Source organism: Pogoniulus pusillus, chromosome 6 (assembly GCF_015220805.1).
Source record: "Pogoniulus pusillus isolate bPogPus1 chromosome 6, bPogPus1.pri, whole genome shotgun sequence".
NCBI lineage: Eukaryota > Metazoa > Chordata > Aves > Piciformes > Lybiidae > Pogoniulus > Pogoniulus pusillus.
In genome coordinates, this window is record NC_087269.1 from 18,041,342 (window position 1) to 18,066,082 (window position 24,741).

Here is a 24,741-nt window from a genome sequence, read left to right on the forward strand (position 1 = left end):
TACAGAGCCAGCAAAACAGTACCAGATATTAGAGAAGCTAAGCAAAATAAAGACTGGAACTAAGATTGTAACACAAGAACGGCTTAGGGTGAACTTGGTTCAGTTCTTGTGGAAGACCTAAATAGGCCAAAACTAACATAGGTTTGAACATGTCCTGGTTTGTACAGACATGTTTTTCAATCTCTCTCTCTCTCTCTCTCTCTCTCTTTTGGGGAGATGCAAGCATGGGAAGGAAGACATAAGGGCCTAGTGCCACCATGTCTGTCCAAACTTGTTTACAGGGTATCCATGCATGTTTATACACTTGTTTGTGTTCTGCCCTAAAAGGTAAAGCAAGCCTACGGCTTCACCTAATATGGTTAAGCTCAGCTAACTGCCATTCTGATTGACTATTCTGTTTCCAAAGGCCCATTAGGTCTTGGGCTACATTGATGAAAGAGATAAGCAGGTAAAGACAGTGTGCTTGCTTGCTTGCTACTGCTGCTACTGCCATAGTTTCTGCCTTAATGTGCTCTCTGATTCTGGCAATGTTACTGCCTCGTATCCTGCCATGCTCTACAGCATTATGCTTTGCTAAGCTATAAGCTAGCTCTGCACATTATAAGAAGCAGTTATTTGTTCTAGATCTGGTTATTCCTTTATGTAATGCTTCTCATGACCATGCAAAGAACCTAATTATTATTAAAAACTGGCAGCGTGAGAGTCCTGAATATCAAAATTAATAAACTGTATTAATTTTGAAAAAATACCATATCACATTAATTAATTACCCCTACATTACATCGTGCAGCAGGGACAGTTGGTAATTGTGCCAGGGACTGCAAAGGATAGCAGGTTGTTTTACACAAAATAAAACTACTTGGTTCACAATTCTTGCATTTATTTCCACCTCTAGGACTTGCTAGACAGGTGGGTTAATCATATATATATTTAAAAAAAACCAAACATATTTCCATATAGTATTTTAGATTTTAAATAACTCTAAGATGAAGTTTAGAGTTAAATGAGGATTTCAAAACTGAATTGTGTTTCCCAAAAACACTCAATCCTGAGGAATACCTGAATGAACAAAAAAAAGATTAACAGGGATATGTATTATACAGTTTGCACATAGCAGCTTTGATGTAAGTATCTGAAATTCAAGGCAGTAATCCACAGAAAAGTACATGCTGCCCTAGGCAACTAGTTAGAAGGTCATTCTGATCTGGATAAGGAAAGAAGACCAGGCAATCTGGAGTCTGTAGAGGGCTGTCAACAATCCACAGGGAAGAAGTGGTAGATAAACAGCAGGTAAGTGGTTATAAAATCAAGGGGTTTTAAGAGCAAGGATGCTGAAAGGACTAGAAGTGAAGAAACACTGAGCCCTTGTGCTAGTTTGAAGCTGGCTAGAACATTTTGGTGAGGAGGACTAGATCATAGGCTGTGAAATGAAAACAAGAGTGATGTCTACTTCCCTCATAGGCTTGCTGAGATGTATAAAAATATAAGTCAAAACATAGGTAAGACACTCGGCACTTCTCTCTCACTCGGGCTGCTGACTGAGCTGCATCTCTCTAACCTCACCCTCTATTTTGGACTAATCCACTTTGCTTCCTAACCCCCTGGCCAAACCTCTATTCTTCCTTGGGACTGGGGTAAGGTTGAGAGGGGTAGGAGGAAGGTGAAAGGGTGGATGAGAGCCCCTCCTGGGGACTCAGGTTTCTGGGAAGGGAGTTGTGTTTCTGTATTACCTTTTACCTTGTATATTTCTATATATAACTGTATATACTGTAAATATCTGCTTGTATATTGTGCTAGCTGTAAATATAAGCTTCATTCATATTTCCAGAGCCAGCTGAGTCTAGTCTGGGTGATTTCCAGAGCTAGTCTGAGTCTAGTGTTGGGGGGGCAGGAAATACCCAAACCATCACAGCCCTGCAAGAGTGCAGTTCTGTGGTGCAATTATTGCAGCAGATCTCAACATCATCTGATTCAGAAAAGTAAATCCTAGAATTTTTCACTGATTCATTTTAGGTCAAAGGCCCATATACAATGTGTCAAAAGAGTTAAACTATGTCTGAGGCTGGGAATAACTGTCCGGACTGGGAACCTCTTATCTACACCCTGACACTGAAGACACAACATAGGATTCTACCCTAACCACACCAACTGTGCTGTTGATTGGTTGCAAGATACATATGAAACATACATATGAAAAAGGAGCTAAGTGAGAGGTATCTAACTAAGCTGCTAGTCACTGAAAGAGAAAGGAAGCAGTCTTCACTGGATTCATTATGTTGTACTGCAAGTAGCAGTTAAACAAATCCTCACTGAGACTGTACAAATAAATAACATATATAGACACTGATCCAAAGAACTTACAATTCAAATATAATGTAAGGAACAAGTCAGGCTTGTCAATACTCCTTATTTAAGATTTGCATGGGTTGCAATTCTGCCCCTTATTTGAGAGTTATAGTATTCTACAGTGACTCAGATGTGATGCTTGGGAGCCAGCCTTCATGGATGTTAAATTCAATAGTAACAGAGAGCTAGACTGCATCCCTGGCCATTTTTGACAGCTGACCTTTCAATCCTGTCACTCATTAGGAAAAGCCTGTCTGTAACCACACACTTCCAAAGGTCTGAACACTTATAATGTCACACATCTCTCATATAATTAGCACAGTTCCAGATCAGTGGTTTCAGTTCTGGTATCCACTCTGGTCTCTCTTGCCCCATCCATGTATGGATTTTAGCAATACAGACCGTTTTTAACTCCCAGGATTAAAACATAATGACCATCCTGTAATAACATAAGCCAGGCAATTGTTTTCAAGTAGGCTGTGAACACAGGCGAAGGATCTAATCTTGCAAACACTTAAGAGAAGGTTACACTGTGAGCAGTGATAAAAACACATAGTTGGGAGCTCTGCATATGTTGGTGTGTGGTCCTTACAGAACTAGATTCACACAGTGCTACTGGCAGTATGGAGGACATTCATTCAGGAACAAGAACCTGTTGCTGAAATGCAGAATGTAGTGATGTGATTTCCTCACCAAACTGCCATCTCAGGGAGGGGCTCAGGTTTAATATGAAATTTTAAAAACCTCAAATGCTTAACACCTTGAACAAAAGTATCTACTTCAAATGTGTGTCAGGACTGTTCTCTACCACGAAGTCTGAAAAAAAGGCTGCTGCTACAATTCTCTTGATTATCACTTTAGCAGAGTGACTTTAGATCACAGAGCCTGCAAAGTAGTGTTATCATAAATGTTCATACTTTGCAATAACTCTGTATGTTTACCTAGACTGCTCAATAAATGCTGGTAGTCTCTTCAACAGCATGTTTGTGCTATAAACAAGAAATATCTCAGATTTTTTTTAGTAATCCTAGAGTTAATATACTCCAAGGCAAACACCAGCCAACTGTGATATTGAGTGAAACTTGATGAAATGCATCTAGAGTAAGTAGACACCTAACTCTTTTCTTGTCACCAGCACTCTGCCATCAAGAAGATCCACCTGCTTTGTATTTTGAATGCCTGCACACAAGACCTAAAATAAACCCCATTAAATTTTGGCATCAGAAAGGCTACCAGAAACACTAAGCCTGAAACTGTTAGAAGTAATTGTCTTTATATAACAGATCTGCTGGTGAGAAGCAAAGAAAATGTCGCTATTGACCCCAAAGTTGTGGCAACAAGTTTTGGCTAGGGCTGTCTACCACAGTGTATATAGTTGCTTAAGCTCCAGCCAGACTTCCTCCACCCCATTGTGCTAGTTTGAGGCTAGTAGAATATTTTAGTGAAAGAAATTAGATTATAGGCTGTGGAAAGGAAACAATGGGGATGACTACTTCACTCATAGGCTTTCTGAGATATATAAAAACAAGAACACAAAACATAGATAACTCAGGGGGTCTCTGTTGCAGCTGGTGCCTGTACTTTTCTCCCTGGCCTGCTTTCTGTGTAACTAATCCTTCTGCTTTCCAACCCTACTGGCCAGTCCTCCAAACTGACCTTGCACATAAGGCAAACTCTGGGATAAGGTAGAGGGGTGGAAAGGTGGTGGAAGGGTGGTTGGGAGCTGCTCCTGGGGACTCTGTTTTCTGGGAGAGGTGTTGTGTTTCTGTATTACTTTTTAACTTGTATATTTCTGTCTACAGCTGCATATATTGTAAATATCTGCTTGTATATTGTGCTAAGATGTAAATAAAAAGTTTCATTCCTTAATTTCCAGCTGGCTGAGTCTAGTCTGGGTGATTTCATAAGAGTGGGGAGGGAGGGTAACACCCAAACCGTCACACCCATATTTATATTTCTTCAAGAAAAAGAATAACAAATTATTTAAGGAGAGAGGTGATCTGCTTCTGGGTAATTGTGGTGGCAGGCTTGATGGGGCAAACATGGGCTTATCCATGCCCAGACATAATTGCCTGCTTCCCTCTCCTGTGCTGGGGAAGCAACCTTGGGAGGGGAGGGCGAAAGCCCTGGCTTTGCCTAATGTGGTGAGGCCTGGCAGAGTGCCATTCCAATTGGCTAATCGATGTCCAATGCCCCACCAGTCGTGGGCTGGATATTGATAAAAGGGATGGGCAGGTAGCACGAGGCTGCTACCATCTCATTTTGCATCCCAGTTTTGCCTGGAGAGCTTACCAGGAACAGGCTCCAAACGCCTGCACGCAGTCGCCTTGCATAGCCTCCAGCGTGACACTGTGCTGAGACTGCACACACCTCAAGACATCCTGCCTGCCCCTGAAAGTCTTTCTGCTAAGACTACAAGTCCTGGAGATACACAGATCGTCCAGAGGAGCTGGAGACAAGGTCAGAGATTGTCAGCCTCCTTTCAACAGAAGCGTGGGAGAAATCAAGCCTCAGCGGCCGATTGGACAGAGCTCCACCTGCTTTGGGTACTGTCTGATTTATAATTTTGTGAGTAAATACTTAAAGCCTCTTCCAGTAAAATATTTGTGTTTGCCACTTTAAGAAATAAGTGATCTAGTTTTGCCTGTGCCCTGCATGTATAAATTTCCAACCTGTGCATTTTTTGAACCTGTGAATAAGTTTCTGGCGAGTTTCAATGTTAATAATCCGTTTTTCATAGTTATTAAGAATCTTCACCTGGATATCAAAATTAATACAGATTATTAATTTTGCATAATTCTTCACAGTAATTAATTTCCTACAGAGTGGTGAGGTATATTCACTTTTCCTTGTGGCTGTTATGCAGGGACTTCAGGGAACCCTTATACTGAGGCCAATAGATGGAGAGTCCAAGGTGCAGCCTTATCCTATTTCTAAGCATTCTTACAGGTCCCTTCTATAGGTGGCAGAGAGATATTTTCTCTAAATAGCAAGTTAATTTGCTTGAGATTGGTCTCATAAGCAGTCTACAGGAGAGCACAAGCAAGGGGCACTCTTCTAGGAAAGGGTGAGAGGTGAAATTCTGGGATTAGGTGCTAGGGTGCAGAACATTTACAGGGATTCCATGGGAAATCAGGCAAATGCTTTGCTGAGAGATTCATCAAGGTACAGTCAGTCAAAGCATGCCACTGCTCGGAGAGGTTTCAAGGGCTCTCCATCATTTCAGAGGTTAGGCCATTGACATGGAATGACTTTTCCTATATTCTTAAGTAAGTTCCCATCTCCATTTCCTGCCTGAAGCTCATGAATCAGATGCTCTCTGCAGTTCTGGAAATTACGAACAAGGAACCTTTCAATTTATAATTTGTTCCCAAGTGCTGAAAACCAACACTACTCTCTAAAACCCACAAAACTCAACAAGCTGTATAAAAATAACCCAATGCCCATCGCTAGATTCCTCTTTTCAAAAGACCAACACCAACACTGCAAGAACTTAGACACTGCTATACCTCTTGTACTAACCAATGCTGATAACTGAAATATACTTTCAGTGGCTACACAAATAACCAATATGTAACTGGTGGTTTCCCAGTGCTGTTTTCATTACTTCTGTAAGTAAAATATGGAATAGTTTCCTCAAATCAATATATAGGAAGAACTGCACCCTAGGGCTCTCAAACCCTCAAATGTCCTTCATTTGCAATACAGTTGCACTCTTGGGCAGTTCATTCCAGGAGCTTTTCTTTCTTTGGAAACGCTGCTCTGGCAAGAACATCTGCACCCCACTAACAGCAGTTGGCACTCTTAATCCAAAATCCCCCGAACAAGATACATAACATAGAGAATAACTAACAATTTATTAACACGTTCAGAGACATGATGTTTGGCAGACTCCTGCACGCTGCAAGCTCCTGCTTAGCACACTGCCAGTCATGCTGCACTCCTAGAATTAAATTGCACTGCTTGTGGGCCAAACATGCTGTGTTGCTCTGCCTGTGTATGCTTACTCTTGCTGTAGTTCAAATAGTGCCAAAACTTTGCTGGGGTGAGCTACATTTACTATTGCTCTGATATGCCTAGAAGGCATTCCAGGTTACAGACAGTTGCTGCATGACTTTCCATTCATGTAACCTTGTCGTGGAAGGCCATAATAGGCCGAATTATGCCTAAAGATGTCCTGGCTTGCCCAGGCATGTTTTCTGCTCTCTCTCCTTCTGCTGATGGGAGAAGCAACCATGAGAAAGGAAGACAAAAGGGCCTGGTCCCTCTATGTCTGTCCAAACTTGTTTACAAGGTATTGACACATGTTTATATGCTCGTTTGTGCTTGGCACTAAAAGGTAAAAGTAAGACCTGACTTCACTTAATATGGTTAAGCTTTGCAAATTGGCATTCTGATTGGCTAATCTGTATCCAAAGGCCCATTAAACTGAGGCTGCATTAATAAAAAGAGATGAGCAGGTAATACAATGTGCTGCTACTGCCATTGCTCTTCCCTTAATGTGCTCTCTGCTTCTGGCAGTGTTCTGCCTCACTGCTGTTGTATCCTGCCATGTTCTACAGCATTATGCTCTGCTAAGCTATAAGCTAGCTTTGCTGCATAATAACAAGCCCTGATACTTTGAGTTTGTCTGCCTGGAAACTACCTTACCTCCTTTACCAGGAATAGGCACCAACTGCCTTCATGCAATAGGCTTGCTTAGCCAGTGTGACATTGTGCAGAGTCTGCACATCCACAAGACATTCTGCCTGCAAGTCTTCTGCCAAGACTGGGAGCCCTGGAAGGGACACACAGATTGTCAAAAAGAAACCAGGACCACATCAGAGATCATCTGCCTCTTTCCCCAGCATCCTTGATACAGCCTGGGAAGATCAGAAGCACCTCAATGGCTGACAAGACACTAACAGAACTCCCTGCAAGTGTTTGGGTATTGTCTGAAGCTGTAGTTAGTCCTGGGAAATCCGGAGATTAATATTTGTGAGTAAATACTCAAAGCCTCTTTAGCAAATCTTTAACCTCTGTAAATTCTCCAATTGAATCCAAGCCTCCTGCCTTAAAGCAGAAAGGAGCTTCCTGAGTCCATCTAGTGGGCAAGTGGCATAATTGACTGCAAGAACCTCTCCTCCAGCTGTGTTCTAGCTTCTGTTATTCCTTTATAGAATGTTTTCATGACCGTTGTGAAAAAACTAATTATTATTAAAATTACCAGGTGGGCAGTGAGAGTCCTGAATACCAAAATTAATAGACAATATTAATTTTGGAAAATCCTGTCTCACATTCATTAATTACTCTCCATAACAAACCTCCATGTTGTCCACTGCCAAGCTGGGCTATGTAGGTGACATATAGAGACTTCTATGCCCTCTGGATGTCACCATCAAAATAGTGAAAAACTAAAGACTGCTAACCTATCCCAGTATTGTTTAAATGTGACTAAACTAGGGCTTAGTGACATTTAAAGAGAACTACATAGAAATTGCTACTATGTGAAACTAGGTTAAGATAGAAATAAACAGAAGTATGTGTTACCACATCCAAACCAGAAATTTAATTACACCAGTCCTTAATAGAACAGGAGAGAGAAAGTTTAGAATAAATAAATAAATAAATAAATAATCTCCTGTTTCTGCTATCATCCTGAAGACTTTTGCTTCCCTCTTTCTATCCAGTTAATCGGACACTTACCTGATCCACAGGCTCTATGCATCTGTCTGCCAGACACTTCAGGGTGTGTTCACAGAGACTGCAAGTTTTCTTTTTCTTTTTGTTCAAATCCACCCTTGAGTTCCACCAAAGGAGCAAGTGCAACCTGGCAGAGAGCAAACACAGAAGAAGCAGAAGAAAAGGAACAGATGAGGGTAAACAGGCAATGAAGAGTCTCATATTCCTCAGCCTCACTTGGGCAATAAGCCTGTGTTGCTGGTGGAGTCACATTTTCCAGATTAAATGAATGGTGGTCATTCTAATGAAGAAGAGATCTGAACTCTTTTCTCCTTTCCTTCAGGATATGTTGGGCAGTTTTTCTCCACCTAACCTTTTTTGGGTTTATTTGGGTTTTTTTTTTAGGATCAACAACAGTTCTTCCATTACTTATTTTATCTGCTAATGTGCTAGTTTGAAGCAGGCTAGAATGTTTTGGTGAGAAGAACTAGATTACAGGCTGTGAAAGGAAAACAATGGTGATGACTCCTTCCCTCATAGGCTTGCTGAGATGCATAGGAACAAGAAATAAAAGCACAGATAACCACTCACACTTGGGCTGCTGGCTGAGCTGCATCTTGCTCTCTAACCTCACCCTCTATTTTGGACTAATCCACTTTGCTTCCTAACTCCCTGGCCAAACCTCCATTCTTCCTTGGGACTGGGGTAAGGTTGAGAGGGGTAGGGGGAAGGTGAAGGAGTGGTAGAGGGCCCCTCCTGGGGACTCAGGTTTCTGGGAGGGGAGTTGTGTTTCTGTATTACCTTTTATCTCGTGTATTTCTGTATATAACTGTATATACTGTACATATCTGCTTGTATATTGTGCTAGCTGTAAATAATAAGCTTAATTCATATTTCCAGAGCCAGCTGAGTCTAGTCTGGGTGATTTCTAAAGTGATGGTGGGGTGGGGAACACCCAAACCATCACAGCTAATTATGCCCGTTTTGAATCACTTATATTCAGACTCTATCCTTCCCCCTTTTCAGGCATCAGCATGGTGCTTAGCCTACAGAAGTTAATATTTGTAATTTTTTTCTTTTACATTTTTCCCAAGTCATTCTGGATTTGTATTCTTAAACTCAAATTTAAAATGTTGTTATACACGCTGGAGGCTGTGAGAATAGGAATCTATCTACATTCTCCAAACAAGTTTTCTTTGCTTCATAACCAAAGTTCACATTAAACATTTAGGAATAATCTAATTGATCTGATGTCACATTGCTCTGAACCCGCAGGTGCTATGTATACATATACAGCAGGACAAAAATTTTACAGAGACAAAGCATTAGGTCCTGGGCCCTCTGGAAATCTCCCCACTAAATTTTGTGGCAAAATAAGTTCACTAAGAAAATCAGAGAAAATTTGAAGAGTCTTTCCTGCTGAATTCAGTGAGAAGTGAATTGAACATAGAAGTAAGTATAGGTTCAATATTTTAACTGACTTTGATTATAAATTACTTTCTTGAGCTATGACCAACAAGGAAGCATTCAAGCCTTTCCCAGAAAGTTGAACTGTCACAAGGTGTGTGACAGCAAACGTGTGAGTAATTTCTCAGTGACAATGCTACTGGGATCAGATCTTACTCTGTCCCAGTTCTTGGAAATGCTTTCACCTTCCTAATCCTACCTCCTGTTATGCCATCTCAGTGTTTGTGTGTCAGTGCAATGAATCAGACCAAGAAAGTGATATGGATGGAAAGTAACTTTTTTTTTTCTATGTTACTTTACAGTCCTATCAGTTCTATTAGTTTCACAGGACATGAAGTTAGGTGGTGCAGACGCATGAATAAATAGCTGGAAGCAAGAGTTGCCTACCTCAGGTAACAAAGCTCTGCTTGTGAATGCTGAAGTAAGTATTAAATAGTAGTAAACAAGAGCTTATCCTTAAAAGTACACATCTCTCTTATCTTGGGCAAATAAAATAACAGGGAGTGGTTGACAAGGGTAAGGTTCAATTTGCCTCTCTATGTTTAAGCTGCACTAAACTGGCAGACAGTCCCTTAGGAAATGCCTCAGCCAGGCACAACCAGTATGACTGGAGCTAATCACAGGCAGCACAAAAGAGGAGAAACGTCTTAAGTGTATTCTTTGTTCAGGCCATTTGTTAAGTATATTTTCTAAGAAACACACAACATTTGGCTTCATAGATGGATAGGAATGAGGAAAATGAGAAAAGAAGCATAAGGCATATATTTACTATGCAGAAGCATCACCATCACCTTCTAGTTATGCAGCGTCTTACACATATCCGGAGCTGTTTTCCAGGCAGCACTGAAAGTCTGTGCTGCTGAGTTATTCTAAACATGCAACCAAGAAACAGTCAGTACAACTAGTATTTGTCATGTTCTACCACAGGGAAAGAAGCACATAGTCCAGGTAAGAAATTTTATTTGTTTTGTATTTGAACACCAATTTGCTCATCTTTTGCTAGCAAATAAATAGGGAGCACTAGGTGACAAGGTGCATGAGGTGCTAGAACTTTGAGGGCAAGGACTGCAATCAAGCAACTACTGCAGGATGTTTTTTTTCTGATCAAGGACAGTTCTCAAGTAGTTATTAACCGTGGTCTTTTCTAGAACTTTCTATACAGCCTTTACAAGCATGATATCTAGGAAAGCCTTGAAGACAGAGAACATGAACCTAAATCAGTTTCCAAAGCAGCCAGTGTAGGCTTTGGTGACCTTATCTGCTATGCCCACGTGTTTCTAAGTGTCCTTCATCATCAGTTCCCAGTCACTTCAAAGGCTTTAGGCCAGCCATGATCTTACAGTAAGTGGGTGAATTAGACTTGTTATTGCTTGCCAGTTTGGGCTAATAACCTAGCTTAGATAATACAAAGTTTGTGATGTCAAAAGACATGTTTGAGAGGAATTTGAAGATTGTTCTAAAATACATGTTGGATAGATTTTAGGCATGTGGGATCATCAAGACTGAATGCAGGGTTGTGAAGCCTTCAGAAGGCTTCTCTCTGCCTCTTGGCATCACTTCTGCCTTGCTTACATTCTGCATAGCAAATTGTTATTTCACAAACATATGTTATCCAAGCACCAAGCCTTACTGGTGGCAGTGGTGTGGTTATCTCTTCAGGAAAGAAATAATTGCACATAATTCCTGTGTCATCTAATTGTGTCGTCCAACCAGTTCTGACAGTGGCTACATGCAGACTTTGAACAAGATGAGAGATCAAAATGGTCCTTATGAAACACTAAAAATGAGTGGCTATCACAAATCACAGCTGCTGGCTGCTAGAAAGCTTTCCAGCTTGCTGACAGGCTCTATTTCACCAAATCTTTAAAAGAAACAAACATAGAATAAAAATCAATGCTACATCTGTCTCAAATTCTTTAAAATCTACATTTTGGGTAGAGGTTACATTCCACTTCTGCATTCTGAGTGCTGAGCAGTGCCCTGTATGCAGTGAAAATCAATTTGCAGTTCGCCCTTTGAAAGCATCAAACACTATTCACTATTGCACTATTCACACATTGTAAGGATGTGGGGAAAAAGGTAAGAGACACATGCATGGATTTTATGAATTATTAAAACTTGCATATTGTGAAGCAAACCAAAGAGATACATTCCTGATTTAGCAGGTAAGTTTTTGTCATAGGTAGAGCATAAACTATTAATTTCTGTAAGAACATGATTTAGTGATAGTTCTGCCACATTGGTTAGTAAGAGTGGCTTTCAGCAAGTTTTCACTCTGGCAAATGCTGAGTGTGCCCTCTATTGGAAACATGAGATGAATTGTGCTTTTTCATCTTAATTTTAAAGTTGGTTTTATAAATGCACTGATAGTCAATGAAGCACTTTTTTATCCTAAAGTATGTGGACAGAGCATTTTGAAACACTCAACTTTTTATTACAGACTGTTTTTCACATTATTATTATCTTGATTACTTTAAATTAAACACTGGGTAAAATAACATAGGTACTGATGACTGTAGCAATGTGATGTTTTTTAGTTCTGTTTAAACAGAAGAATCAAAAAGCTCTGCTGTGCCATTCCTCTGGAAAAAGTCAGCCACTGTCATCAAATACCTGAGCAGCTAGATGCATTGCTTTGTTAAGTAAAGCACTGGGGGGTTGTGCTCTGCTGCTCAAAATCACAGCTCAGGTGCAAGAGGGCAAAGACTGCATTAAAGCCATCATTTTTCCTTCTAAATTATGAGCTGCATCAGGAGCCAACTCAACCCAAACATTACTCCAGTCAGCTTTCTATGGTGCTTTAGCCTTACAGTAAATGTTACCAGTGAAGAGTGCTCAAGATTAGAGTAGTCAAGAGTACTGTTCTAGAGGTGCCTGGGCATTAAATCTTCTAGCTTTACTTTCTGGATTTTGGACTGTACCTAAGTGTCACACTAGATATTTCACCCTTGCCAAACTTAGGAAAGAAATGTGAGGTGTTCAAATAGGAGCGTACCTCTGAACACCCAAAAAACATTTGCCAAAAGCCCAGCATGGCTAAATGATTCATGTCCAGCACCATCTAAGCCAATATGCATTCCTTTGGAATTCTGGGGGGCATCTTCAAAACTAACTACAGAAGACCACCTCATGAATAGTCAGCTACAGCAGACAGAGGATAAGAGAGGCATTAGAAGGATTGATATGACCCTAAACGATCTGTGCATCTCCTTTATCACCAGAGGCTAAAGGGAATAATCAAAGAGTTATGGAAGGGAAAGGTTGTCTTCTCTACTTTAGTTCTAAACCAGGGATCATGATGGGAAGACAGCTACCCTTGACCTAATAATTTTTAGTGGTAAAAATAAAGTATTATCTCAGGTTGAAAAGCAGTTATAAGACAAATCTGAGCAATTCTATAATTTTAAAAGCATGAGAGTCATCATGTCCACAGGTCATACCAAAGAACTCTGAAAGAACTTACAGATGAAGTGGTTATGCTGCTAGCAAAAATATGGAGCTTTTGTGGGAGACATGAACAGTCAAAACACTACACCTGTATTTAAATTATAACTCTAGAGTGTCATTTCCAGGCATTCCCAAGGGGAGATTTACTCACAGATTGAAAAAGACTGAAAATTTTCCGGAGTCCTAAGTGATTGTTTTATACAGTCCCTTAGTATTTTTATATTATTTTGGTCAGATGCTTCCTATTCTATCCTAAGTAAGATTTACTCAAGAAATAGCTACAGGCCTTAAATATAAAAGTTTACAGCATTTCCAGCTCATTGCACACTGGTTTTCATACAGTCTCTCTTCCCTTCTTCTCCCATAAGCTTATGCTTCACTCCACTGTGCCAAATACAGGAGTAAGAGCAGGGCAATGTTTCTATTTCTGCCTTTGCCACTGACTCATTGTATAATTTCCTAATCATTTGCATCTTACACTTAGATCCTCTGGTATCTTAGAAGATAAATGTATCTTTTAATGTTTCCTTTAAAATAAGAGCATTCATAATGTGCAGATTCTCTTGTGCTTAATAAGGGTTGAGTCTACACTGCAACCTTCCTATTGGTGAGGATATTAACAGAGATGCTGACTTCTACTCATATGCCTATTTTAGTTACAACTGTAGAAAATCTGTTTTTTGTGGCACTGACCTCTCAGTCAGATTAGACTTCAGGCAACAGCCTCAAATTTTTGAGGTAGGGAACTCAGACAAAAACATGCACACATAGCTGCATCCATATGTACACTTCCCTTTATAAAGCATGCCAAAAAGGAGCTAGAGATATTTGTGGAACATAAGGAGATCCACAGAGACACTGAAAACAGTTGTTTTTATAAGGATAATGCTAGCTACCTCCCACTACAGAGGCCTGTAGCACTACTAGCTGCTGAATATGCAAAAGCACAATCTTTTCAGAACTACACTGCCTTAATGTCATCTACAATTCTTCCAAATATATTCTGTTCTTCAGGGTATTTTCACAGATTTACTTTTTACTGAGTCAAATGTGTAGGTAATTCTCATGAGCTAAGATTTAGTGCTTGGTACTGGAGTGAAAATCGAAGATCTACTGTGTTTTGCAGATGTTGGCAAAATCCATGTATGTGGAATTACAGACAGTTTCAAATAAGATAGGGTGCAGAACTGGCTTTTATCTTACAGCCTATGTTATTTTGACAGCTACTAATGTTTCAATGAAGTAGATATTTTATCAGAGAAGAGTCTGGATAAATTCTTTGAGTTATGAGTTAGTCTTTCATGCAAACACATTAACCAGAAACATATCCCAATATTCAGTGCCACAACAGAAATAACACCGTGGGCTGCATTATGAAGATTGTGGTCTCCAAGGCACGAAGCAACTAGAATCTTAAAAAAACATGACCAAATGTTAACAATCTGTTATGAACTGGTACAAGCCATCTAGTTTACCTTAGATGTATCAATTTTTACATGGTAAGCTGCTGCCTTTGCTGTTAAAAAAAAAGTATTTAAATCAGTTCCAGTCTCTGTTCAAATAACCATAAGAGCATAGATACCTACTGGCTTGAAAAATATGTGTATTTGTGCAAGTAGATGAAATTATTTTAATTAGAGGGCAAAAAGAAAATATAAAATACTTAATCCAAAACAAACAAACAAAACAAAACCCAACCCCCTGATTGGCACATTAATTATAAGTTGATATTGTCTATTTACATCCCAGTCTCTCTTTTCCCATGACAGAGTTACTCTATGAATTCTTCAAAAATAAAGGATTATACCCTGTTTGCATTAGGACACTTTAAAGTAGGCTCTAAATACACACAAGGCATTTACATGATAACATGAGTGTCCAGAGAAGGGCAACGAGGCTGGTGAGAGGCCTTGAGCACAGCCCTACGAGGAGAGGCTGAGGGAGCTGGGATTGTTTGGCCTGGAGAAGAGGAGGCTCAGGGGTGACCTTATTGCTGTCTACAACTACCTGAGGGGTGGTTGTGGCCAGGAGGAGGTTGCTCTCTTCTCTCAGGTGGCCAGCGCCAGAACGAGAGGACAAAGCCTCAGGCTGCGCCAGGGGAGATTTAGGCTCGAGGTGAGGAGAAAGTTCTTCACTGAGAGAGTCATTGGACACTGGAATGGGCTGCCCGGGGAGGTGGTGAAGTCGCTGTCCCTGGGGCAGTTCAAGGCAAGATTGGATGTGGCACTTGGTGCCAATGGTCTAGCCTTGAGCTCTGTGGTAAAGGGTTGGACTTGATGATCTATGAGGTCTCTTCCAACCCTGATGATACTGTGATACTGTGATAACAGCAGATGCAGAACTGTTGAAATACATCAGAAAACACCTTCGGCTGAAAAATAGATAGGTTTCAGATGCTTGCCTTGCCAAAATACAACAAACCTACACATCTCCATGTCTTGGGTTTCTGTGCTTTTGGTTTCTTTACATAGGACTCAAATAAACAACAACAACAAAAAGGCAAAATACTGTTTTGGTGAAAACTGCTGTCGAATCCGGGTATTACTCTTTCTCAACATAAATAGATGCAAAGTGCTGTCCTGCTCTTTAAGAAACTCGAAATTCACTCGTGGTTTCCAAAACGAGGAGATACTTGGCAAGCGCCAGATCCTCGTCCCTGACACGCAAGTACCAATCGAAGTACCTCTTCCCAGGGTGATGCTGGGGGGAAATCTCTCTCCGTACAATTAGGAAGGTTGCCTGGTGCTGGGGACATCCCACGTTCCCCACCCAGCAGGAGGTTCCATCTGAGGGTAGGCTCAGCCTTCCGCTCCCCACAGCTGCAGCGGGAGCTGCAGCGCGACGCAGGGCTACAAGCGGAGGCCGCGGAAAGTCGCCGTTCGTTCGCCCCAGCGCCTCGGGCAAGATGCCACTGACTTGCCTCAGCACGCCGCAGTTCCACTGCCCAGGGGCTGCCGCCTCCCGGTCTACACGCACGCTGCAGCGGCGACGACGACGACAGGCGGGCAGCTCCGGGCAGTCGGCGCGGTGAGTAGCTCCGAGGCAGCCCGGACCGCCGCCGCGGGGGAAACTGAGGCAGGCGGCGTGGGTGGCGGATAGAGATGTCCTCACGGGCGGCCGCCCTTCCACCCGCCGACGGCGCCGGCTGCCTGGGGTCCCGCCGCCCCCTCGGGGAGAGTCACGCCGACAGGAGCGACCGAGGGTTGCAGGGAGCGAGGCCAGCTTTTCCTCCGGGGGAGCGCCCCCAGCGCTGTCCCGCGGGCAGAACGCCCCGATGGGGAACGCGGCGGTGGGTGGCGGTCCGCGGGCGCTGCGGGCCCTCACCGGGTGCGTGCTGGGCGCACTGGTGTTGGGCACGCTGGTGGGCAATGCGCTGGTGTGCCTGGCCGTCCTGCGATTCCGCCACCTGCGCGCCAAGGTCACCAACTGGTTCGTGCTGTCACTGGCTGTCTCGGACCTCTGCGTGGCGCTCCTGGTGATGCCCTGGAAGGCGGTCACTGAGGTGGCTGGCGGCTCCTGGATTTTTGGCAGCCGCTTTTGTGACACGTGGGTGGCCTTCGACATCATGTGCTCCACTGCCTCCATCCTCCACCTCTGCATCATCAGCCTAGACAGGTACTGGGCCATTGCCAGCCCCTTTCGCTATGAGCGCAGGATGACACAGCGTCTTGCCTGTGCCATGATAGCCACAGCCTGGGTCCTCTCCATCCTCATCTCCTTCATCCCAGTACAGCTACACTGGCATAAGGCCAAGGACAGGAGATACCCAGGTTCCTGGATGCCTGGCACACCCCACTGTGATATCAGCCTGAACCCCACGTATGCCATCACTTCCTCCCTGATCAGCTTCTACATCCCTGTGGCCATCATGATCATCACCTATACCAGAATCTATCGAATTGCCCAAGCCCAGATCCGCCGCATCTCCACCCTCGAGCGAGCAGGGGGGCAGTGGCCAGCTCCTGGCAAGGAGCCCACCTCCTCTTTGAGGAGTTCCCTCCGCAAGGAGACCAAGGTGCTGCAGACCCTCTCCATCATAATGGGAGTCTTTGTTTGCTGCTGGTTGCCTTTCTTCTTACTCAACTGTTTGCTGCCTTTCTGCCAACCTGAGCTCAAGACAGACCATGAAGGACAATCACCCTGTGTTGACCAAACCACATTCAACATCTTTGTGTGGTTTGGCTGGGCCAACTCCTCAGTGAATCCAGTGATCTATGCTTTCAACACAGACTTCAGGCGGGCTTTCAGCAACCTCCTGGGCTGCCGGCGATTCTGCTGTGGCACATCCAGATCTACTGTAGAGAGGGTCAATTTCAGCAATGAGCTTGTTTCCTGTCACCATGACACTACCTGCCAGAAGGAAGGAGCTGCCTCATCATCAGTACCCCCCACTACTGTCACTGCCTGGGTGCAGCCCATACATCATGTCACAAGCCCTGAGAGAGAGCACAGCAGTAAGGAGACACCTGTGGAGAAGACATCTGTGACTTCTCAGACACAGGCTGCTCCTGGCAGCAGCCCCAAGACTCATCAGGTGCCAGCTATTTTACAATTGTATTGTGAGGCAGAGCTATCCTTGGAAACTATCACCCCCTGTACTTGGTCATCCCCTGCACTTGGTCATTGTGATGGACCTCACCATCCTGTTCCAGAGGGATAAGCGATTGCACATTTCTCACATGCAGTCATTGCACAGGTTGAGTTCACTCTGCCTCCACATAAACTATGCCCATTCTTCAGCAAAGTCCTGTCCCAGAGGGATGAGAACCCCCTGCTCTTACACCTGAGGGGTGATAGGCACGTGAAGTCCATTCCAAAAGCACGGAGCTGCCATATATTAACTCTTCCTATGACCACCTTCACCTCTTGCTGTCTGACTTCAGAGTCAGTAGTCATTTTCCATGCATTAGCCTGCCTCCACTCTTCAAACTTGTAATATTTATATAGAATAGTGAGATAATTAAAGCAACACATAGTTTGAGACTGTTACATAATTTCATATCAATGAGTTAGTCTTAGATTTAGCTTCATTGCTAAAGCCCATTTCTCTCCCTTTTATAGCTTCACATTATACATGTACATAGTTCTGCTGAATTTTATTCCTATGTTTATTTCAAAGCTGCATTTATGGATTTACACATCTGAATCCAAGTTTAGGGTCTTAAAAATTCCCATATTAATATGTCACTATCTTATGTTGACTCAAAAGACTGCTCAAAACCTGGAAAATTAAGTTGCTTATACATAGGACTGCTAGCACAGTTTCAGGTGCCTAATTTTGGTATTCAGGCTTAATGATATTGAGCTAGCATACTCCTCATCCTAAAATGTTAGGATGCTTTATTGTATTGGGCTGAAGTTAGAGCAGGATTGTGTTTGAGAACTAAAACTACAACTCCAGAGCAATTTTAGCTGCTGTCAGTGGAGACAGCTGCAGTCCTTCCTTTCTGCTACTTGTTCAGGCAGCCAATCCTTCCAGAAAGCAAACTAGGTCACAAAATGAAAAGTGCCCATTTCACCTCTTTGAACCCATTTCACTACTGGTATACATGGACAGCAACAAAGGTAGAATAAATGGATGCTGGATGGCTTGCAGAAGACAAAATACAAAAACCATCATCAAGTTCCCCTAGAACATGTAAAAGGTTTCTGTAGACCTTAAGGGAATACAGTGGTAACTCACTGTCCTCCACTTATCTGTCCACCACTTAGGAGTTCTTACCATTTAATACTGTGCTCCACTAACCACCAACATCTCCTTTTTTCCTGTCCTTCACCTATGATTGTTTGATCTTGGAAAGTTGAAGATAATTATCCAGAAAGAAACATCAAGAATGATTTTACATGAGTTTTCTTGGACATTCAGTCCTACAGATGTCAGAGCGAACCATGCTGAAAAGCCAGACTCTCCTCCCACAGTGATACTGTTCCTGCTCCTTGGGAATTTAAACCGTGCAGTTCTTAAAGTTCCTTAATAGTACACTTTAGCCCCCGTCACATTAATTCTTCTGAGAAAAATTGCTTTTGCTATCCTGCTCTCTTTAGGAATGTGTCCTTGATAGTTGGGTGTGACTCTAACTTGTTCTTCATGGCCAAGATTGGCAAGACAACAACTAAGAGACTTAACTGTAAGAAGGACCAAGGCAAGACTTTGGAAAAACTTCCTAAGAATAATAAAGCACTGGAACAGATTGCCTAGGAGATTATGACGTAACTCACAGTAGAAGTCTTCAAGAGGACATTGCTAAACATCTATCAGAAGTTACATTGGTGTTGTTAATCCTGTCTTGGGGCAGAGGCATAGTGTAATGGTCTCCTGAGATCGTTTCTAGTCCAGCTTTGCTATGACAACACAACTCATTATACATTGGCCTTAAGATGTTTGATTTTTTTTTCCTTACATGCAATGATCCATAGCTATTTTCTTGAATGCAAAAAAGCCTACATACAGGTAAGAACTTCAAGCCCCCACTGGTGTATTTCTCTTCTTATTGATAACCTACCTTTCTTAGAATTTAACAACTCATATTCAGCATGCCTAGTGCTTCACCCAGAAAGAAACTCTGAAATAAATGTAGTATTTCCTTAAAGGAGATCCAAGATCTGTGTTTGTTTTGATCCACTTTAATTACTTTCTAGGTGATCATGCATGAACTGTGCATGGATTCAGATGCTAAAACGTCAATAAACTTCTGAGGATTTTTCTTGCCACATTCTTTCATTCTTACACAAACCAGAAACACATATGCTAAGAGTGTCAGCAGCTTTTATCTATTAAAAAAGAAGGCAAAAGTATATCTCTGAGCTGTAGGAGACTTCTCATCTCACCCCCTCCACACTAAAACCCATCTTGGTGATACACTGCCACACCTGATAAAACACTATGCTAACTGGCTGCGTCCCTCAGAGAGTTATCTCTACCTGCCCACACATCTTCCTTCTCCTGGGTAGGGTCTTCTGGCAGCCAAAGCCACACATAAAATTATTTTGCACAAGTTGGGGTGGGCTTTTTTTTGTTTGGTTGTTTTTGTTGTTGTCTTTTTTTAAGTGTGTGTATGTGTGCAAAGAGTCTCACCATTAGTGATAAAAATTTTTACTTAATGGAAAGGAAACATTGTCCTTCTTGCAGGTCTTGCCTCGGTTATGGCAGCTACTTGCCCAGGAAGTAGTCTGGACTTTCTACACAGAGTGATGAGAACTTAGTGTATGACAGAGTGAGTGGCAGAAATTAAGCAGTGGATATATTTTAATATTTTCTCTTAAGAATAATCAGAAATGCATGGCATGAAATGGTATCTGTGTCAAGAATGGACAAAGCTTTTTGTATCAGTGCTTGTGGCTAATTGTTTTTAAAAAGTTCATTAATATGTCAGATTATATCTGCAAATAAACAGGTAGTTTTATTAAAAAATAAATTAAAAACACACTAAAAACTTTACTGAAGCTTGTTAAAGGGACAGTCTGAAACGCTTATTGTAAGTGATACTGGAAGTAATTGTATCTAATTGCTAATGATTATTACTGATGTCAAGGTGGTAGCCATTACAACGGCTTACAAGCTGTAAGGTCTGTTGAAGTATGTGCAGTGTGATGTTCAAAACTGCAATAAACTCCATGTTATAAACGGTTTATACTTATTTAAATCACATATTACTGAAGGTGTTTCACACGAAAGCTATGTCACATTGCCCTTCAGACTATATCTTCTGCTGATGATTGAATAACATATAAATATTGATACTGTATGTATATTTTCTTAGAGTGGGAAGGCTCCTGAATGTCAAGCATACTACAGACCACACAGTTCTGTAAAGAAGCAAGACTTATTTTTCTAGTGATTAAATACAATTTCTAATCGACATGTTTCTCATGACAGGGCAAGCTGCTGTGTTAGATTACACAGGATTCAACTAGAATCATAGAATTAGCCAGGTTGGAAGAGACCTCCAAGATCATCCAGTCCAACCTATCACCCAGCCCTATCCAGTCAACTAGACCATGGCACTAAGTGCCTCATCCAGTCTTCTCTTGAACACCTCCAGGGACAGCGACTCCACCACCTCCCTGGGCAGCCCATTCCAATGGCAAATCACTCTTTCTGGGAAGAACTTCCTCCTAACATCCAGCCTATACTTCCCCCAGCTCAACTTGAGGCTGTGTCCCCTTGTTCTGTTGCTGGTTGCCTGGCAGAAGAGACCAACCCCCATCTGCCTACAACCTCCCTTCAGGTAGTTGTAGACAGCAGTGAGGTCACCCCTGAGCCTCCTCTTCTCCAGGCTAAACAACCCCAGCTCCCTTAGCCTCTCCTCATAGGGTTTGTGTTCCAGGCCCTTCACCAGTTTTGTCGCTCTTCTCTGGACATGTTCCAGCACCTCAACATCTCTCTTGAATTGAGGAGCCCAGAACTGGACACAGTCCTGAAGGTGTGGCCTGACCAGTGCTGAGCACAGGGGAAAAATAACCTCTCTCATCCTACTGGCCACACTGTTCCTGATACAGGCCAGGATGCCATTGGTTCTCTTGGCCACCTGGGCACACTGCTGGCTTATCTTCAGCCTACTATCTACCAGTACCCCCAGGTCCCTTTCTTCCTGGCTGCTCTCCAGCCACTCAGTCCCCAGCCTGTAGCACTGCTTGGGGTTGTTGTGGCCAAAGTGTAAGTCTGATGAGATACATTAAAATTATTACACAAATCCAAAGGTTTACTTCAGCAGAAATTGAGGCAAAATTATTTTCTGCTTACACCATTGCAGGCATTCAAAAGGAACACCTTCCAATGGAAAAAAAAAAACCAAACTGGCAGCATTGTTACCTATTTCTGCATCACAACTTTCTTGTTTTGACAGGATTAAATTAACTGAAATGGGGAAAGTATTGTTTTCGGGAGATCTACACCTATTTATCAAACACAATTTTTATACCTCAGAACATTAAGTCTACCTATTTCTTAATGGATTCCCCACAATATTCACTGACTAAGAGCAGTTCACTTACAGGTCTAGAAGTTCAACATTTACAATACCATTAATGTCACAGTGACCTAAAAAAAAGATTTTAAATAGCTTTGGTGTCACAATAGTCCAACCTTACCTAAACACACTTATTACCCAGTGTTTAAGTATCTGAATCAAAACATTCCAGTTCAGCAAAGTACAAGTAGAGCTGTGAGATGTGCATCAAATGCCTTCTTTGTACGAATAGTTCCAGTTTCCTTCCTTCTGTCAGGCTACAATGCTCTCAGCTACCTATGGGTCTTATTTCTTTATTTGTATTTGTTTTAATTGTGTAATATCTCGTGGTGAATTAAAAGCTTATATAGCTGAGCTGCCATGGCAGCTTTAGTCACTATTTCATTGCACATGAGAAATAGGGTTCTTGGGTGGCTGTAGAGATGCTTATCAACCTGAGAGCTTTTCCCTGCTGTCAGATTTATCTGCTCATGAGGTAGAAAAGTAAAGCATGCTCTAAGTGGTCCTGCTTTGCAGGGAAGTTGGACTTGATGATCTGTGGAGGTTCCTTTGAAGCCCTAAACTGAGAATGTGCATGCCTTCTTAGAAAACTGGGCTAGAAAGTAAATAGCGTTCTTCAAGAAAACGGCAACTGAAACCTTAAGGCAGGGCTATCTGGAGCTGAAGATACATCAGGGCAAGCCCTGGTGAAAGACTAGGGCTAGTCCAACCTCTCTTTGTGGCAGAGGTGCCAGGTGACATTTCAGTAACCAGCAATCAGGGTGTTGTTTCTAAAAAGAAATTTAGTGCCACCAGTCACGTACATCACCTCTGTAACAGTACGACAGCAAAGATGTACTTGAACAGCAAGCTGATGGAAAATTGTCTTGTTTCCTAAGCCATATTTAAGATCTACAAACCACAACACACATGCATCCTTGACACACTTCATTCCATTTTGGTGCTCTGTTTATAGCTTACGTTTGCATGCAGTCTTATTTATGTGGGGCTTTATTTTGCATTGCACACAAACTTTCAGAGATTGACATTGATTTTAAGAAGCTTGTAACAGCTACAGCATTATGCCTACACATATCAGTTCCAGGAATGAGAAGGGAAGCAGTTGGCATAAGAAAACATAAAGCCTTGGGACAGTTCTGCAATCAAGCCATATCAAAACGAACCAAGCAAAAAGCCAAACAACATTCCCAAAGAACTTCCCATTAGCAAAATCTTTATAAGCAAAACTTTAAAAGACCAGATTTCCTCCCAGTCTCCCTGTCACTGGATTGGAAGTCTACCCATGGATCCAACCTGCAGGGAAAATCTTCCACCTTCCCCATTTTCTATCTCCTTCACAAATGCAAAGGTATGTGGATACTTCAGAAGTGTATTAGCCCCTACACATTGGAAAGTATATTTCATCAGAGGATTTTTTTAAATTAATCTTCTCTCCTCCTCCTTTTATTTCATGCCAAATTGTTGCGATTTGCTTTGCTGAGTTGAATACAGACTAAATAATGTTGTGTCTGTAGCACCTCCATGCAAATACACATACAAATGGAAAACAGCTAAATAGCTCTGATTTAGTAACTATTACATATAGTTGCTACAATGAAGGTTAAAAAACAAACAAACAAGCAAAAAACTCTCACCAACCAAATGAAAAACCACCCCCAAAACAACCAAACAACCAAACATAAAGCACACCAAATCCCCACAAATTTATAGTTAGGTGTAATGTTAATAAATGCAGAATTCAGTAGAAGCATTAATGTAGAGCAAAACAAGTTCACACCTCACCTGTGTATTTTTTTTTCTTATCTCTCTGATGCTAAGATGATGCCTTAACTTTTCAGTTAAACTTCAGTTTCAGCAAGAAATAGCTGACCTAGAAATCAAAGAGAAATCTGTTATACAACTTGGTTGTCAGAACCATCTGCTGTTCTGCTTTTGCCAAAATCGTGCCTCTTGTGTTGGATTTCAGATGATAAACCTACACTCATCGTATTAAGTACATTTTAATTAGTTCAGTATTTCTCAGTAAAAATTCTTTTGTGGAAAAATTCTCCATTCTTCATCAACTTGAGCGTCTCCCCTAAGAAGAGAGACTGAGAAACCTGAGGCTGTTTAGTCTGGAGAAGAGAAGACTGAGAGGAGACCTTGCCAATGTGTACAAATATCTGAGGGGGGAAGTGTCAAGTGGATAGGGCCAATCTCTTTTCAGTGGTCAGCAGTATTAAGACAAGGAGCAATGGCTACAAATTAGAACATAGAAGGTTTCACCTCAACATGAGGAGAAACTTCTTTACAGTGAGGATGACAGAGCACTGGAGGTTGTGAAGCCTCCTTCTCTGGAGACTTTCAAAAACCTACCTGGATGCATTCCTGTGCAAACTACCCTAGGAGATCCTGTCTTGGAAGGGGTTTGAACTTGATATCTGGAGGTCCCTTTCAACCTCTAAGGTTCTGTGATTCTGTGAACTCTTTTGTGGGTTGGTTTGGGGTGTTTGTTTTTCTGTCATCTGAGAGCTTGATGTGCCTTTCTGGATATTAAGCACTATTAGTCCAGTCCTCTTGGATTCTGGTGTACTTAAGTGGTTTCATCACCATAGGTACAGAGTCCCACCACATAACTCTTTATCTCATTGTTATAATTTAACTAACTTTCCTGAATCCTCTTGCCTTTTCTCCTTCAAAGGGACTTACAGCAGGATGTACCTGCTGGGCATGGGCTATTCCTCAGACTTTCAGTTCAGAACTGATTTGCATTGACCCCGAAGAAAGACACAAATATGTTCCAGTAATCAATTTACTAGCATGTTTGCCTTGGAAAAAAAACTCACAGCCATCCTGATCTGGGCTTGTTTTC

General features: G+C 42.0%; 1 protein-coding gene and 1 long non-coding RNA gene across 2 annotated transcripts; one reads left to right on the forward strand and one right to left on the reverse strand.

Annotated features, from left to right (window-relative positions):
• Positions 1-881: 881 nt before the first annotated feature.
• LOC135176083 (uncharacterized) lies at positions 882-23,756 on the reverse strand. The gene is made up of 4 exons (XR_010302555.1): positions 23,673-23,756; positions 8,032-8,155; positions 6,997-7,123; positions 882-1,059 (listed from the first exon to the last, which is right to left on the reverse strand). It is a non-coding gene; the product is annotated as an uncharacterized LOC135176083 (long non-coding RNA).
• On the forward strand, positions 15,774-20,545 carry LOC135176080 (D(1)-like dopamine receptor). Its single transcript, XM_064144714.1, has one exon. The coding sequence runs from the start codon at positions 16,196-16,198 to the stop codon at positions 17,579-17,581; it is 1,386 nt and encodes a 461-aa protein (XP_064000784.1). The 5' UTR covers positions 15,774-16,195; the 3' UTR covers positions 17,582-20,545.
• Positions 23,757-24,741: the final 985 nt, after the last annotated feature.